The following is a 17,354-nucleotide window of genomic DNA, read 5'->3' as shown; positions in this document are numbered from 1 at the left end:
CTTCATCCACTGTGGGTTCCTCATCCTCTTTCCAGGCCATTATTGCCAATGAGCTGGCACATGATGATGGTGCACTCCGTACAAACTTCAACCACATGGGTCGTGTACACCTGACTTCATCTGGATCTTTGGATGTTTCTCTGAGGTCTGGATCCTCATAAATCACTTCCCGTACGGGTAATTCCCTCAGGTACTGGATTCCCTTCTCCATAGTGGTCCACTTGCCTGGTAGACATACAAGTTCTTCCTTGAAGGGATACCTTTCCCTCACAGCTGAGAGGAGACGCCTCCAGAGGCTGGTGGATTGTGCTCCATCTGCAATTGCTTTGTCAATGCCTGCGTCTCTAGCAAGGGATCCCAGCTGCCTGGCTTCCCTGCCGTCTAATTCCACACAATTGGCTCCAGTGTCCCAGCATCGGAGCAGCCAGGTGATAAGCTGCTCACCTATACAACGACCAAAATCTTTTCGCACATCTCGTAGCTCGCGCTCGTTTAGGCTTCGGGTAGTTACTGTTGATTTTTCGGCATCCTCATCTTCCTCCTCCTGGATCCTTGATGGCCCAGCGTCATCGTTGTCTCCGTCGTCTCTATACCTAGATTTGGCAGAAGACTCTCTGCGTTCTAAACGACCTGAATCTCTATACCATTTTTTCACTTTCTCTACAGGGGCAGCTTGCACTGCTACTGCTCGTTTCTCTGACCCCGTTACAGGGTCTGCCACAGGGGTTGGAATACCCTCTGCAGGGTCAACTTGCACTGCTACAGCTCATTTCTCTGACCTAGCCACAGGAGCTGGAGTGGCTGCAGGAGCTGGAGCAGCCGCAGGAACCAGAGCTGGAGCGGCTGCAGGAGCTGGGACTGGAGCGGCTGCAGGAGCTGGGACTGGAGCGGCTGCAGAGTCCACCGTAGGGGTCACAGTGGCCGTTGGATCTGTCACAGGAATTGGAGTGGCCGCAGGGTCTGTCACTAAGTTGATAGCAGTATCAATGGCAGCTCGATAGGCATGAGCCAGGCCCCAGCATGTTACAATGATTTGTGTTACTTTGGAACTGCCAGCATCATGACACCTTTTTTTCAAGCATTCTGCCAGTTTTTTAGGATTTTGCAGTTGTTCAGGGGTGAATTTCCAAAACACTGGGGGTGCCAACTGCTCTAGATGCCTGCCCATATCCTCCCATACTCCCTGCCACCCACAACTATACTGCCTCCGGGCAGATCTCCGAATGAGCTTCCTAAGTAGTTGTTTAACTTTAAGCAGAATCTGAAGTGCATTCAGGAGGCAGAACAACAAGACTATGGTGGTCTGAGTATCCCAAGAATATTCAATATCTTGGAGAGCTATTGTGACAAGCTCGGGGGATAAGAGGGTGGTGAAGGAGGAAGGCAGAGTGATCCAGGAGGATACAGGGGTGGTGAAGGAGAAAGGGAGAGTAATCAAGTAAGAAAAAATATCTTCCCCATTCCCCTCCACAGATTGACTCCCTAATGGAAAAAAACAATAGGTATAATTGCTAATAGTTCCCAAGATACAGTTTCCAAAGTACAGAGTCGACGATGTTACTGAGTACAAATAACAAGTTAGAGTCATGACCAGATATCTCATTGTCTCATAAGCCATTGCTACAACAGTCAGTACCATAATGATCTGAAACCAGGGCCCGGAGAGGATAAACAACACGACAGAGAGCAAATACGGAAAATAATGTACTATAATACTCAATTTGGAAAACAGGCGCAGCAGAGTTGAGATTAAAGCAATCAGCATTATGACAAGTGACTATTAAGCAGGTCTAATCCTTACACCAATTTTAGTTTAACACACTCTGGTCAGATCTGCCGTTATCTCAACCTTTCGGGCCCCACGTTGGGCGCCAAAAAGACTGTCGTGGTTTAACCCGGCCGGCAGCTAAACACCACGCAGCCGTTCGCTCACCCTCCCCCCTCCCTCTCTGGGACGGGGGAGAGAAATGGAAAGTGAAGCCCGTGAGTTGAGATAAAGACAGTTTAATAAGACAGGAAAATAATAATAACAAAAATAATAATAATAACAATAATAACAATAATAACAATAATAACAATAATAATAATAATACAAAGGTGATAACAAAATAATAATAACAATAACAAAAATAACAACAATAATAATAACAATAATAACAACAATGATGATACTTCTACTACTAATAATAATGTGCACGAAACAAGTGATGCACAACAACAATAATAATAATAATACAATGGTGATAATAGGAAAGTAATAATAATATGTACAAACAAGTGATGCACAATGCAATTGCTCACCACTCGCTGACCGATGCCCAGCCTAACCCCGAGCAGTCTGGCCCCCTCCCCCGGCTAGCCACCCCTATATATTGTTTAGCATGTCATCAGATGGGATGGAATACCCCTTTGGCTAGTTTGGGTCACCTGTCCTGGGTCTGTCCCCTCCCAGCTCTTACTGCACCCCCAGCCTGCCCGCTGGCAGGACAGAGCAAGAAGCTGAGATGTCCTTGGCTTGGTGTAAGCACTGCTCTGCATCAGCATGTTATCAGCACTCTTGGTGCCATTTGTCAGCCTCAGCCAACTCTCACAGGTATGCAGAGCAGATGTCATTTCATTGCAAAGAACAGCCAGGACTTTTTGCTTAGAGGTTCGAAAAAAATATTTTCTTATGCTCTTTTCTGTTCATCCATGTGTGAATGTAAAGCATTCTGTGGCAAATTTGTCTTTGCTCTTCATCCATGAGGTTGTGCAGTGCTCCAGTTATGATTTGGTTTGTGACCAACACAATGAAGGAGTGCAAGAGAGACCTCCTGGAGAGGCTGACGAAACTGGGCTTTGACATTGCTGAAAATGAAATCTTCACATCTCTGACAGCAATCAGAAATCTTCTGGAGCAGAAGCAGGTGCAGCCTCTCCTCCTGGTGGACAAGAAGGCCCTTCCTGACTTCACAGGTGAGGTGCATGGAGAACAACATGGGAGAAGGTGCTGAATAAGGAAACATTCTGAACTCTGTTTTGTGGAATGACAGCCATCTGCATTTTACTAGCCATGATGAAGCCTGAATCATGGACTCTCCCGATCCTTTCTTCTATTAAATTTAACATTAAGTAGTTTGAAGTTGCGGTTGTGATAGCTTCTTGAGGAGTAGTGAGAATAGGCAGGAATTCAGAAATAACTTGATCCTTTTTTTTATTAATTTCCAGCATAGAAAGTAATATTTATCACTAGACCATTGGAGATTTATTGCGCCTACCAATGTTGAAATGTTTTAAAGCAATAATGTGATGATTTATTGGAAACCAGATTTCCCTCAGCTATTGTAGAGAGATTATGTCTATAAAGAACTAGTACTTCTAGTAGTTCACGTGTCTGATGTTGGTCCTATGCTACTGCAGCATGTTTTGTCCTACTGTCTTGTGGAGATCTTTCTTAGGGAAAGTTCAATATCAAAGCGTCCTGCATTTATTGTTAGGCCAGCAGTGACACAAGTTGCTGAGAAGCTGATGTGTGGGCACATACTGGAGACTACTTCTCTCTTAATAGATGATTATTAAATGTAAAACCTTGTATTGACCACCTATCTCTCATTTCATAACTGTAACACCTAAATGGGTGCTTTGTCACCCTGACTTCCCCAGATAGTCACCTCTAAAGACCCAGTTAGAAGCTGCTTTCCTTTCAGATGTGCCCATTTCACAGCAATAAGGGCAGCAGAAGGTGATCCATTCTGGATACCTCAGGCAGGTGCCTGAAACAGGCACCCCCAGCCTGCCTGCTGTCAGGACAGAGTGAGAAGCTGAAAGGTCCTTGGCTTGGTGTAAGCACTGCTCTGCAACAATTAAAACATCAGGGTGTTATCAGCACTCTTCTCATCCTAAGCCAAAACATAGCATTCTACCAGCTACTAGGAAGAAACACCCTCATCATCAATCTTTGAACAGCCATTACTAAAGTTAAATTTTCCTCCTTCTTGTGCTAGTAAATAATCCAAAGCTAAGCGATTTTGATACAAAACAGTTCTCATCTTGGTATTTTGCTTTGCAATTAATCCAAGTGCATCTCCGGTTTTATTTACAACTATTTCTATTACAGCTTGTAACCTAATTATTCTATTAAGCATATATATAGCGGTCCTATAGCCCCATGATCTGTCTTCTGCCCACATAGCTGGATCATAATAGGCAAATGCCTTCAATCAAGGGGTTGGGCCCGCTTTCAGGGTCGATTCAGGCTTGTGTTACCGTTCGGCCTGTTGGGGTGATCCAGCTCCTGGAAAACGAATCACAATTTTATATGGGTTTAAAAAAAAGGTTCTTATGTTATTTTCTCAGGACAACCTGACCTTAGTGTGGGAGTAGTCCGGTCGAGGCCCTCTCACTCGGCAGTCAATACCCATAGGGGTTGCCTCCCTCGGTAGACCACACACACCGCAGTGGAGGGTCCTGCCCCGGTCTTGCCTTCTCCCTTTCCTCCCTTCAGGCTTGTCCTCTTTATCTGGTGCCCTTAATTCATGCAGAGCCTCGTTGCCAGAATATTAGTTCTTCTTTAGCTTGAGTTTCAGTTTCCCAGGAGCAGACTCAACCCTCCAAGTTTCAGTAGTTACTGGTCCTTTTATTCTGGATGTGTGGGTCCAACCCCTTTCTGCTGTTCTCACAGCTGTTTCAGTAGTAAGTAAAACAAGGTACAGTCCCTCCCATTGGGGGTTCAATGATTCTTCCCTCCAGGTTTTTATTAAGACCTTGTCTCTTGGTTGTATCTTATGAATAGCAAATCCTAAAGGTGGTGTTTGAGCCATCATTCCAATTTCTCTTAGCTCTTGTAATCTACTTCCAATAGTAATTATATATTTCTGGATGCTACGATCCTCAACTACATTGTTTCCTAGAGGCATCCCTTGAGAAGAAGGCATACCATATAACATTTCATATGGTGATAATCCAGTCTCACTGTGTAGTTTAGTTCTTATGTTTAGAAATGCCAATGGTAAGCATTTTGTCTAGGGCATTTGTGTCTCGATCGTTAATTTAGCCAATTGTTGTTTTATTGTTTGATTCAGTCTTTCTACTTTCCCTGAGCTTTGTGGGTGCCACGGAGTATGGTATTTCCACTGAATATCTAATGATTGACATAATGATTTTATTATTTTAGAAGTAAAGTGTGTGCCCTGATCAGAATCAATGTACTGGATTATCCCATATCTAGGTATCAGGTGTTCTAATAGAATTTTTACCACCATTTGTGCCGTAGCTCGTGCTACGGGATAAGCTTCTACCCATTGTGTTAAATGATCTACTATTACTAATAGATATTTTATCCTCTCTACCTTGGGCAATTCAGTGAAATCAACTTGTACTTTCTCAAAAGGACTATAAGCTGTTTTTCTCCCTCCCATGGCTGCTTGTCAGTGGCTGCTTGTCAAAACACTTTCTTATTTATCTTCTGACAAGTTAAGCAACGTTGTGTAATTTGCTTTGCTATTTCAAAAAAAAAACCAACAATGCAACCAAATTGTTTTAGTAAATGATCACTTAACACCTTTGTACCCCAATGTGTCTGTGCATGCAAACGTTCCAATATTTGCTTCGCATAAGCTTTTGGCAATCTCTCTCATCTGTCTGGCAGTGTCCATTTTCCTTGTTCTAACTTAGCCCCTATTTTCTCCAGTTTCGTTTGTTTGTTTTGTTTTGTTTTCCATTGCATTTCAAAGTTGGTCCAAAAATTCCGTAGGGGTTTCTTTTGGATCTTGTTGGAACAGATTCTCAATTCCCAATTTAACCAGATTTTGGTATTTACCATTTATTATTTCCGGGGTGACTATAGTCTCAGCGTGGGGTTGGTCAGGGGAATGCAGTTGTCAACAGTTCCCTGAGCGGTCCCACTGGCAATCTGAGCTCACTCATAAACTCAGGTTGTTTTAAGAGTTAGCTGCTTTTCTGTTTCCGTGACAACTCTCTTGGACCCATCATGGTCCCTCTGCCCCAGAGGGCTCACACCTGTGATTTTGAGATCTCGGCCTGGGGTTGAGGCAGAACTATTAACATTCCTACATCCTCTTTCCCTGCTCATTCAACTTCAAACAGCTCTGTCAAATACTACATGCCACACCTTTAACACCTTCAACAACTCTTTTAACCCTTCCTTTGAGGAAGGTCACATTCATCATATGGTGCGGCCCTAGCATTTTTCCATATTGACATGAATCAGATGAACATATTTCACAGCGTCGTTCGTTTTCCCTCCACTAGTGCTTAAAGTAGAACAGATGAACTGTTGATTTAAAGATCAAAACCGAAATTTCCTTAAGTGGTATATTCTTTATTGCAGCGCTGGATGCACGGGGGATCTTTCCGCCTATTGTGCATGTTCGAAGTGACAAACTATCTCATATTTATACAGCGAAACAATGAATATTCTATTACTTGTTTTACTGTTGTGTATAAATTTCGTCCCACTAATGTCTGACTCAGGCTCTTATGCAATGTGTCAGCTCCCCAGTGTGTTTTATTGTGTTCTGTAAGAATTATGGGCCATATCAAATTAGACGGTATTATCACGCGGTTATCTTTTAAATATACCCATCCATCTGGTTTAATTTTACCTTTCAAATCTTCAATTAATTTTAAGTCTTCTTAAGTTGCATTTTTAGAAACAAGGACTGTCCTGGTAACCTTGCATCTTGTTCTTCTTATTAACAATTGGACAGTTAATGAGCCTGAAACATGGGACCAAACTGAGGTCAAGGTGTGGGACTCTGCAACTAAAAATGACAAGGCTGCAGTGGGATTGCTCGGCACCTGGCGAGCAGTCTCTGAGGCCTTAAAGAGCCATGTGGGACCACAGTCAGAACCGTGTGGTTTGCCAGATAGTGAGGGATCTGCAGGCTCCTTTACTGATCCGACTGCTATGCCATGGGCCCAGTGATTTAACAGCTCCATTTCAGCACCATTAGGTCTCACTATTTGATTAGGCAACAGCACATGGCAAACCATTCTGCAACAGCTTATCTAATAGGTTGCTAAAGGATTTGACTTGGTGTGGCTGATTAGTGATGTGCAAGGCAGAGAACATTATGAGCCATTCGTTAACAAATTATGTCCCTGCCCACAAACTAACTCATCTCCTATTCTGTCACAGGACTGCAGGGATGATGATAGTGGGGCACAGAACACGGGCATGTGTGGGATTTTGGTAAGGACAGGTAAGTACTCGATGGCGCAGTCATTTCTGGGGACAGTGGTGGATTCCGTGACCTTGTCCTGAGCACTGGCAGCTCGCGTGCCCAGAGCAGAGGGGCCTGGGTCTAGCCCTAGACATTTTTAGAGGCCTGGCATCCCTGCGGTTTGGTACACCAAGGATTTGCTGGGAGAGCCTGAGTGTATTTATTATGGAGCAACTCCTTTTGGGTGAATTCAGCAGATACATTTCCTCAGCTACAGCTTTACAGCCTGCCAAGTAGTAAATTGCAATTAAGTCAGGATAGGCTGCAGGTTATTTTTAATGTTAATGATCGCAGGTTGGTATGAAGTAATGGGTGGGAGTGGATGAACATGTAGCTGTGAATCTTTTTCAGTGACTCTAAAATCCTGGGTGGTAGTCAAAGAATCCAGAGAACTGTTATCGTGACATCTTAGATTGCCAAGATCAGTCATATCAATGAAACCTCTGCTTATTCCGGAAGTTTGACGTTCCCTAGTAATTCTACCAGTAATTATCTACAGTGGAACCTTGAGCAGCCTACAGGTATCACAAATGTTACTGATACTGTGATAGAACCATCTCTTTCCTCTTTTTTCTCATAAGTCAGAAGGGAAGATGATAGCATTATCATTTCAAGAACTTACAACACATTAAATAATCAGTGAGAGAATAGTGCCAGTATAGCACGGCAGATTGAAACCAGTGCATAAGTACCACTATGCTTGAGCTGGAGCTGCCCCTGGCAGACCTTCAGTAAAGTTCAATGTTTGTTTGGAGAAGATCTGTGAGATGTTTGTTGCAGGAGAATAGCAGATGGGCATCCTGTGTCTAGCTGTTACTGACCCTGGAAGGCTGCTGCTTTCAAGGGGAAAAAAGGATGCCCAAAGGAGCTTGGTAAATACATCTATTCATTCATTTGTTACAGGTAAATATCAACCAGGAGATGAAGACAAAATCAATCCAGCTCCTTATTTAACCTGTGAGAGTTTCCCAGAGATAGTGGAACATATCCTAGACCATATGCTATGGGAAATGGAATAGTTTGAAGAAGCAGATGTTTCATCATTTCCTATACTCTTGGTTCACAAATTAAGGTCACAGGATTGGTGCATGCATTGGATCAGAAACCTAGCCCTCAACTCTTTCTCCTCGAGTTGGGATGTGGCCCCAGTGCAGTCAGAGCAAAGCCCTTTTCCTGTAGTAGTTTCATGAGGATGTGATTAGGGATTTTTAGATGCTCAGCAGGTAAGATACCCAGCACCAGAAGAGCTACAACACAACTGCTTTCATGCATGACATAGGGAGCATGGCAGAGTTCTGTTTATTTTCAGGTTTCAGGAAATGATTGATGAAAAGCCCTCTCTGAAAAGTGTTGAGTTCTTCTGCTGAATAAGCTAAACTTTAAAACTCACAGGAAATACTCAAGTAGTAAACTGCAAAGACTAACAGAGCCTTAGACTGTAGCAATTTCACTGAGTATGTCTCTAATTTAAAGGCAGTGATTATCACATCTAGGAGTGATTTTTAATTTAAAATATTGCCATTGTTAATAATAACTACTGTTAGCATCTTTCCTCTCATTAGAGCACATCCTGTATTTGTTTTTCAAATTTTACATAAAACTAAAACTCAGCATTTTACAGATGTTTTAATTAGATGCTGTTATTAAAAAGAATAGTACACAAACAAAAATCTGGTATTAAATGCCTTAGACTGAATTTTTTAAGTTAGACTTCAGCAGGGTCCTATTAATGCTACAGTTGCAAAATTTCACTTATTTTTCCCATAACATAAAAAAAAAAAACCTTTGCAAGCCATGAGGCCAGATTCCAGTTTTTATACAGTTGGTTAGCAGAGCTGTAAAATGAGATCTGTGTATGTGAGAAACAAAGTTGTGTTTTTGCAACAGAAGATGTTTTTGCAGTAGAAAATTCCACTAATCTTGCATATTCAAAAGTGATTGTGTAGCATAGCAGTGTGGGGTATGTTAAGCAGAGAAGGGGAAGGTCCCACTGTCCCAAAATAAGGAGGATAGCTAAGGAAAACAGGATGACCAGTATGAAATCAGTAGAAACAAAAATCATGGGCCCTCTAGTCATGAGAGAAAAAGGAAAAAAAAGGAAAAGGAGAAATTAACAGTTGGTCAAATCAAATAGTACATATATGGTATAGAAGTGAGTCAAGTAGGTTCTGAACCTGCAGTACTCAGCCAATGAGGAATCAGGGGAGAAATCAGGTGTCAGGTAATAGGGAATAAAAGGTTATGATAAACTTTTACTGTGCCCTCCTTCTTGCAGGATGCCTGCCGGCATCCTTGCAGGCATTGCAATAAAATAGCTTCACAGAAGGTCCTGTCTGAAGAAAATTATTGAGATTTTTCTCACAATTTCGGGGCTCGTCCGGGATCTTGTCGCCTGCCGAAGTTTTCTTTCCATCACAGACAGGAAGGTGCACCCCACTGATTTCAGCGGTCCCATCGGGGTGGTGGGTTGTCTCGGTATGGCTGGCAAAGGACTGAGACTGTTAATCTGAAGACAGGCTCTGCGAAGCAGTGGGGAGAAGGGAGTCTAGCACTGACACAGTACAGGCATGGGGAGTACTGCTGATAACCCGGACCAGGAAGTCTGTGAATGGACTGAGGTAAGGCAAACTTTACCGTATATTGCCTCGGGGTGGGTTCAGGGGGACTCTTGTGTGGAGTGTGAATCAGACACACTTTTAGTGTGAAGTGAGTGCAGAGTCCCTATCCGCGGTTCCATAGTCCCACGGGGGGGGGGGGCGTGGATGGAAACTTATGAAGCAAAAGATAGACGAGCGAAAGAGTCTCAGGGTTTTGGGCCCTTAGGTGTATGGTACCCCGAGCACTGTGAGGTGCTTGGCAGTACACCCCACCTCTGTCCTAATCCTAGGTGAAGGCGTGTGGTACCCTGTGGGTGGTAAAGTCCACAGCAGCACACTAGGAAGAGCTGGGGATTAAGGGTTCCAAGAGTCAGCGGGGTAGGGATGGAGACCCTGGGATTGTGCCTAAAGATAGTCCTTTGGGGAGAATGACAAGGATTTGGAAAAACAACCCCAAAACTAGGGAAAAAGATTCTAAATTATATATATACATGTATATATATGAAATGGTTTGAAATTGTGTAATTGTCTGGCCTAAAAAGCAAATAAAAGGAACTTCAGTATTTTGGCCAAAATATGTGTCTGATGAAAATTCAGGCTTTGAATTTATATGTAAACAATAAGGTTCCTTTTTCAGAGGATGAATCAAGTTATGCTCCCTGTAATCCTAATATTGCACCGGAGGCGGCAGCAGCAGCTGCTCCAGGAGGGGAGACAGGGACTCAATCGATGCTGTCCCTGGAGAAGGAGTGCACTCTAGGCTCTGGCAAAAATTTGAACAATGTAGAAGAGAGATTGAGAGTTTTGCCTTCCCTGATACTAACAGTACTAACGCTAACTGTGTATCCTCTTATGAAGGTTCCAGTGGGACAAGGACAAATACTTGATGTGAACTCCCTTACCAGCAGAGAGGTTAGGAACTTTAAGAAGGAAATGAAGTCTTTAATTGAGGGCCTGGCAGAACAGTCAAATCCATTTCTAAGGCCTAATTTGTATTCGGGGGTGGGAGAATGTCCTGGTTTCAGTTAGAACAGAATTAATTTTCTTCCTAGTAGCTGGTGGAATGCTGTGTTTTGGCTTAGGATGAGAAGAGTGCTGATAACACCCCGATGTTTTAATTGTTGCAGAGCAGTGCTTATACCAAGCCAAGGACATCTCAGCCTTTTGCTCTGTCCTGCCAACAGGCAGGCTGGGGGTGCAGTAAGAGCTGGGAGGGGACAGACCCAGGACAGGTGACCCAAACTAGCCAAAGGGGTATTCCATACCATCTGACGTCATGCTAAACAATATCTAGGGGTGGCTAGCCGGGGGGAGGGGGCCGGACTGCTCGGGGTTAAGCTGGGCATCGGTCAGCGGGTGGTGAGCAATTGCATTGTGCATCACTTGTTTGTACATATTATTATTACTTTCCTATTATCACCATTGTATTATTATTATTATTATTGTTATTATTTTTTTTTTGTTATTATTATTTTCCTGTCTTATTAAACTGTCTTTATCTCAACTCACAGGCTTCACTTTCCATTTCTCTCCCCCGTCCCAGAGAGGGAGGGGGAGGGTGAGTGAACGGCTGTGTGGTGTTTAGCTGCCGGCCGGGTTAAACCACGACAGTCTTTTTGGCGCCCAACGTGGGGCCCGAAAGGTTGAGATAACGGCAGATCTGACCAGAGTGTGTTAAACTAAAATTGGTGTAAGGTTTGGGTCACCTGTCCTGGGTCTGTCCCCTCCCAGCTCTTACTGCACCCCCAGCCTGCCCGTTGGCAGGACAGAGCAAAAGGCTGAGATGTCCTTGGCTTAGTATAAGCACTGCTCTGCAACAATTAAAGCATCGGGGTGTTATCAGCACTCTTCTCATCCTAAGCCAAAACACAGCATTCCACCAGCTACTAGGAAGAAAATTAATTCTGTTCTAACTGAAACCAGGACAGAGAAGAATGTCAATCTTGATTATGTTATTCACTGAAGAAGAATGTTTGGGGGGGGGGGGAATGATTCAGCGGGCAGCTATGCAAGAATGGGAAAGAACTAACACCCCCCCCCCCCCCAGACCAGGAGTAATACCAATATTTCTGCTCTATCTGCTTATCTAACTGGGATAATAACAACCCACAACACAGAAATCATGAAAGACTCAAGGCGAGAATTAGAAAGTCCTCAGGGATGAATCCTGAGGACCCGGTGGCCCAAGGGTTCTTTAAAGTTCATTTTGCGATTAAAGCCTGGACAGATATGCAGAAAAAGCTCCAGAAGGTGGGAGGCTGGAGTGAACAGTGTAGGTACTATGAAGGTGCATGCCAGGAGGAGAGGAAAAAAGTGCATTGAATAGGTTGTGAACTTGTAGTACTCAGACAATGAGGAAACAGGAGAAATCAGGTGTCGGGTAATAGGGAATATAAGGTTATGATAAACTTGTACTATGCGCGCCTGTTTGCAGGATGCCTGCTGTCCTGGTTTTAGCTAGGATAGAGTTAATTTTCCTCCTAGTAGCTGGTAGGGTGCTATGTTTTGGATTAGGATGAGAAGAGTGCTGATAACACCCTGATGTTTTAATTGTTGCAGAGCAGTGCTTACACCAAGCCAAGGACATTTCAGCTTCTCACTCTGTCCTGACAGCAGACAGGCTGGGGGTGCAGCAAGAGCTGGGAGGGGACAGACCCAGGACAGCTGACCCAAACTAGCCAAAGGGGGTATTCTATAGCATCTGATGTCATGCTAAGCAATATATAGAAGTGGCTGGCCAGGGTGGGGGGGGGGGGGCGGCTGCTCAGGGATAGGCATCAGTCAGGCGGTGGTGAGCAATTACACTGTGCATCACTTGTTTATGCACAGTAATAGTAGGAGTACTATCATCATCATCTTGTTGTTGTTGTTCAATTATTAAGACAGAAAATAATAATAATGTCTTTATCTCAACCTACAGGTGTCATTTTCCTGATTCTCTCCCCCATCCCAGAGAGGGAGGGGGTAGGGTGAACAAGCGGCTGTTTGGTGCTTAGCTACTGGCTAGGTTAAACCACAACACCCGCCCTTGCAATCATGAATAAAATAGCTTCACAGAAGGTCCTGTCTGAATAAAATTGAGATCTTTCTCACATGTGTAGTGGGTTCATGTGGCAAGGTTTTGGTAGCAGGGGGCCATAGGGGTGGCTTCTGTGAGAACAATCTAGAAACTGCCCCATGTTAGGTAAGGGCCCTGCTGCTGACTAGAGCTGAGCCAGTAAGTGTTATTGTTTGTGCCTTTGTGAGAGCACATTTTTCTTTTTCCCCTGTCTTAAAATGCTGTGCCACGCAGCAGCTGGGAGAGTGAGAGGAATGAGGAACAGCCTTGCAGGCGCCAAGGTCAGTGAAGAAGGAGCGGGAGAGGTGCTCCAGGCGCCGGAGCAGAAGTCCCCTGCGGCCTGTGGTGAGGACCATGGTGAAGCAGGCTGTCCTCCTGCAGCCCATGAAGGAGACCATGGTAGAGCAGGTGGACCTGCCCTGAAGGAGGCAGGGGCCTGTGGAGGACCCCTGCCAGAGCAGATTCCGGACCGGACCTGACCTGTAGCCCATGGAAAGGAGACCATGCAGGAGCAGGTGACCTGGCAGGAGCTGCTGCCTGTGGGGGACCCAGGTTGGAGCAGTTTGCTCCCGAGGGATGGACCCCATGGTACGGACCCATATCTGGAGCAGTTCTTGAAGAGCTGCTGCCTGTGGGAAGCCCATGCTGGATCTGTTTGGAAAGGATGGTATCCCATGGGAGGGACCCTACAGTACAGGGATGAGAGTGACTGAGAAGGAGCGGTGGAGACAAAGCACTATAGACTGACCATAACCCCTGTTCCCCTGCACTGCTCAGGGGGAGGAGGTGGAAGAGGGTGGATGGGGGGGGGGGAAGGTGCTTTTGTTTTCTTTCCTTTGTTTCTCACTTCTCTAGCTTGTAAGATTTATTTAGGCAATAAATCTTACTATCTCCCTGTGCTGAGTCTGTTTTGCCCGTCACACTAATTACTGTGTGATCTCCCTGTCCTTATCTCAACCCTTGAGCCCTTTTCATCGTATTTTCTCCCCATTCCTCTTTGAGGAGGGAGAGTGAGAGGGCAGTTGTGGTGGAGCTCAGCTGCCCACCCGAGTAAAACCACCACGACATGTAGGATGCATTGCTTCTTGTATGTGCTAAACCTACCCCTATGAACCAACTTTGTAATGATGGTAAATAGCTTTTCTGATCCATTTGCAAACTGTAATACTTGAAGTCCTTTACAGTTGTTTTACAATGCTCCTGAGTCTTAAATTAAATTATTAGATTGTAACTATACAGTACTGGGGTATTAACCTTATTTAAAATATCATTTTGTGTTAATGAGCTATGCTCATCCTTTATTAAGAAAAATCACTGTGATGAATGAAGGGGAACTTTCCTTAAATCAAAGATGGTTTCTTTGCCATCTCGGTGGGTGGTTACTTACCTTTGGATTTAATCTCTTCCAGAGACAGAACATGCGGCCTGAGGGAGTTCTGCAGTAGAAGTGGGAGAATACACTCCCCCTAGGAACAAAAAGCAGCTTTAGATACCGTTTGTGTTGCATGCTGTATAATGAAATCAGAGCTGCTGTTACACACCCCCTATATGCACAGCTACGTCACCCAGGAAGAAAGTAACACTGAGAGGCTAACATCTCTGCCAAATGTACAATTGGGAAAAAAAGAAACAAAAAAAATCTCAAAACACATGATAGCTGGAGGCCTTATCTTAGGTGCCATCATAAACGGTAACCTACTCTTATGAATAAATTCACCCATCTAATGTTCTCCCAACAATTCTCAATCTGTTTGCTGCCTGGAGTATGTATGGGAGATTTTTGGCCTGTAGTTGAAGGCAAGTTAGGGAAGTGAGAAATCTATAAGTAAAATCCTGTGAAATAATTTCCCATGAAGATTTATGACAGTGTGAGACTGATTCGCAGAAGAGCTCTGCAACTCAAAGCAAACAAGTTATAAAGTAGATATATGGTTTATTTCAGCACCAGGCGTATGCGGGATAGCTCCCAAAGGCATTACGCAACAATTCATAGAATTCGTTCACTCGCATTCTCTTTTATCCCCTAAAACGTTACATATGCATTAAGTTTTGCAACATATCTATGCATATTCATTTCCTAGCTCCACCTAGCCCTGCTTCGTATGCTAGTTGTCTTATCAGTCCTTCTGCGCTTGCGTAGTACTCTCTGGTGGTCGTCCGGGTGGTCATTGGGATGAAGTAAGATATCTTCATCAGGGTTGAACTTTTCACCTTGTCTTCTTGCGCATGCTCTCTGAGTCCTTGGTTACAGTACAAACCATAATGTTGATTTGATCTGGTTCTTGGGGTCTGAGGGGCTCCTGTTATCTCGAGGCCTTGCAAGTTTGGCATTCTTTTTCTTGTCTTTTCACAAACACTTCTCTTTATCTCTGAGCCCTTGGTCACAATACAAACCCTAAGGCTGGTTTGATCCGGTTCTCGGAGTCCCAGGGGCTCCTGTTATCTCGAGGCCTAAGCACAGCACAACCACAGTACATCGCAAATGTAGCACATATTAAGCAATGAGTGTTGCCTACATATTCATTCTTAATCAGTCGCCCTCTAATTTCTAACCCCATATCTCAGTACCCCCTTTTCTAGAAAATCTAGTAAATTCTTTTACTTAATACAGAAATTCTTCTTCCCAATCTCTATGATATGTATCCCTCAATGCCTTGCCATGTACTTTCGACAAGAAAGCTAATATCGCCATTCGTTGTAACAATTTCCAATTCCAAACAAGTATTACAAAAGACAATACTAAACTTATACCAACTAACATCAATAAAACAATAATTGGGTGACCCAATGTGTTCAAAATCCCAGTTGCAGTTGGCGACCATCCAAAGAGTGCATCCCACCAGTTGTGATTTGCATCTTGTTTCACTCTTTGCAAAACTCTGCTTATTTCCTTCATATCACGATAGACAATGGTTAGTGTTCTCCCCATTTTCCTGAATGCCTTTTAAAATTTTGATCAGGTCTTGGTGTTTAACTAATTGCATCACTAGGGTGAGGTTCATCCCAATAGGTGTAGGTAATAACTTGTGATACATTGTATTGTTAGACTTGATCAACTAGTGGAATACCACTGGTGCCAAATACAGAAAAATCACACCTGACAATTTTCCAACTAATTTCTAACCCCATGTCTCAAGACAATAGAACAAAAGGGGACTGTTGCTTCTCCAGAGGTCCGGGAGCATGCTGGAGAGCATCGTGACACTTAAAAAAGCAGCTTCACAGAAAACCATGCAAAGAAAACATTGGAAGAAACAGAAAATAACTGTCTTGCCAAGCAAGAGAGAAGGTAAGAGGGGGACAGTGATGAGTCATGAAAGGCTGAAAAAATGATTTAGAATTTCCAATAAAAAGCTTGACAGGCACCTGACTGGTTACTTGGCCATGATTATCAGCAGCAAAGTCTCCAACTTGGGTAATACCGCAGCACTGCACAGACTCACCTTTTTTATGTGACTCACCTCACGTTTTATGACTGGCTGCAAACCAGTGGGTTACCAGCAATCCAGTTTCTAGCCAGATTAGCCTAGATAATGCTGATTTTCTACAATAATTCCAAATTCTTCTGATCCCTTGCACTTTCCACCTTGGAAATATCCCAAACCAACCGGAACGTAATATGTTTGGCACATCAAGATGACCTTTAAGGTTCCTTCCAACCCAAACCATTCTATGATCAAGGTTCTGATTGCAGATTAAAACAACAAACTAACCAAGTTTACCAGGCACTATTAAACTGAATTTCATTGAAAATGATTACTTTTGCTTCATTAAAAAGGCATGCAAGCCTCTGTTGCTAGAGCTGCTCTGATTGTGATGATTTAGTGAGTCTCAGAAAGGAAGAATTACACTAACCATCTAATTGCTCTTAACAAGCTTTCTGCTCCAGCTCTTGTACTACAGACCTGTAAACAAATACCACGAAAAAAAGACTAAAAATTAATCAAAATCAATCAAATCCAAATCCTTTGGAGGTGACACAGATGCCATTTTGGATAGCAAAAGTCTTTGAAGTTCTCAGTCTTTTAGGATTTTTCTCTCCAAACTGACTCAAACTCTCTCTGCCAAGCTGTGTACTTCTGGCTCAGCTTTTTTGCCGATGGCTTGGTATGGGCAATCACATCTAGGAAATCTGCTGTTGTGATTGTGTCCAGTTGGATCACAGGTAAGTTACTGTTACCTAGAGAAAACAGATCAAATAACATTATTACTACCAAAAGATATTCTTTTAAGTCTAACATATGACTTACTATATAAAAACAGTAGAATGAACCTAGAGAGATAAAGAGAAATTCATATTTATGCACAGATACTGACATAAAAAAGGGCTAATTTTCAGAAACATTAGCTTTAGTAAATGTTTTAGAAATGGAGTTTAAAACTTCTCTAAGCAGAAAGAGATCCACCTGCTGGGGTTAACGTAATTTCTAGAGTTACAGCAGTGGATCAGCATTTCCCAGATTAGATTCTCTAATA

General features: G+C 43.4%; 2 protein-coding genes across 4 annotated transcripts in view; one reads left to right on the top strand and one right to left on the bottom strand.

Annotated features, from left to right (window-relative positions):
* Nucleotides 1-2,732: 2,732 nt before the first annotated feature.
* On the top strand, nucleotides 2,733-9,011 carry HDHD2 (haloacid dehalogenase like hydrolase domain containing 2). The gene is made up of 3 exons (XM_068665705.1): nucleotides 2,733-2,990; nucleotides 7,016-7,202; nucleotides 8,127-9,011. Exons 1-3 carry the CDS (start codon nucleotides 2,742-2,744, stop codon nucleotides 8,240-8,242), a joined length of 552 nt encoding a protein of 183 aa, XP_068521806.1. The 5' UTR covers nucleotides 2,733-2,741; the 3' UTR covers nucleotides 8,243-9,011.
* A 5,780-nt stretch (nucleotides 9,012-14,791) lies between these two features.
* Nucleotides 14,792-17,354, bottom strand: part of KATNAL2 (katanin catalytic subunit A1 like 2) — a 177,946-nt gene continuing 175,383 nt past the window's right edge. For all 3 annotated transcript variants that reach the window (XM_068665313.1, XM_068665312.1, XM_068665314.1), the window contains one exon: nucleotides 14,792-17,058. In XM_068665313.1, the coding sequence (XP_068521414.1) occupies nucleotides 16,904-17,058 (155 nt within the window). In that variant the 3' untranslated portion in view covers nucleotides 14,792-16,903. The remainder of the gene's footprint in view (nucleotides 17,059-17,354) is intronic.

This window comes from Anas acuta, chromosome W (genome assembly GCF_963932015.1).
Source record: "Anas acuta chromosome W, bAnaAcu1.1, whole genome shotgun sequence".
NCBI lineage: Eukaryota > Metazoa > Chordata > Aves > Anseriformes > Anatidae > Anas > Anas acuta.
This window is presented reverse-complemented; position numbering and strand designations above follow the sequence as displayed.

Bases quoted from the DNA above. Each gene is read 5' to 3' on its own strand.
- HDHD2 (XM_068665705.1), top strand. From the start codon at position 2,742: ATGAGGTTGTGCAGTGCTCCAGTTATGATTTGGTTTGTGACCAACACA. The intron at 2,991-7,015 runs TGAATAAGGAAA...CTTATCTAATAG, and splicing joins AACAACATGGGAGAAGGTGC to GTTGCTAAAGGATTTGACTT. The intron at 7,203-8,126 runs GTAAGTACTCGA...CATTTGTTACAG, and splicing joins TGGGATTTTGGTAAGGACAG to GTAAATATCAACCAGGAGAT.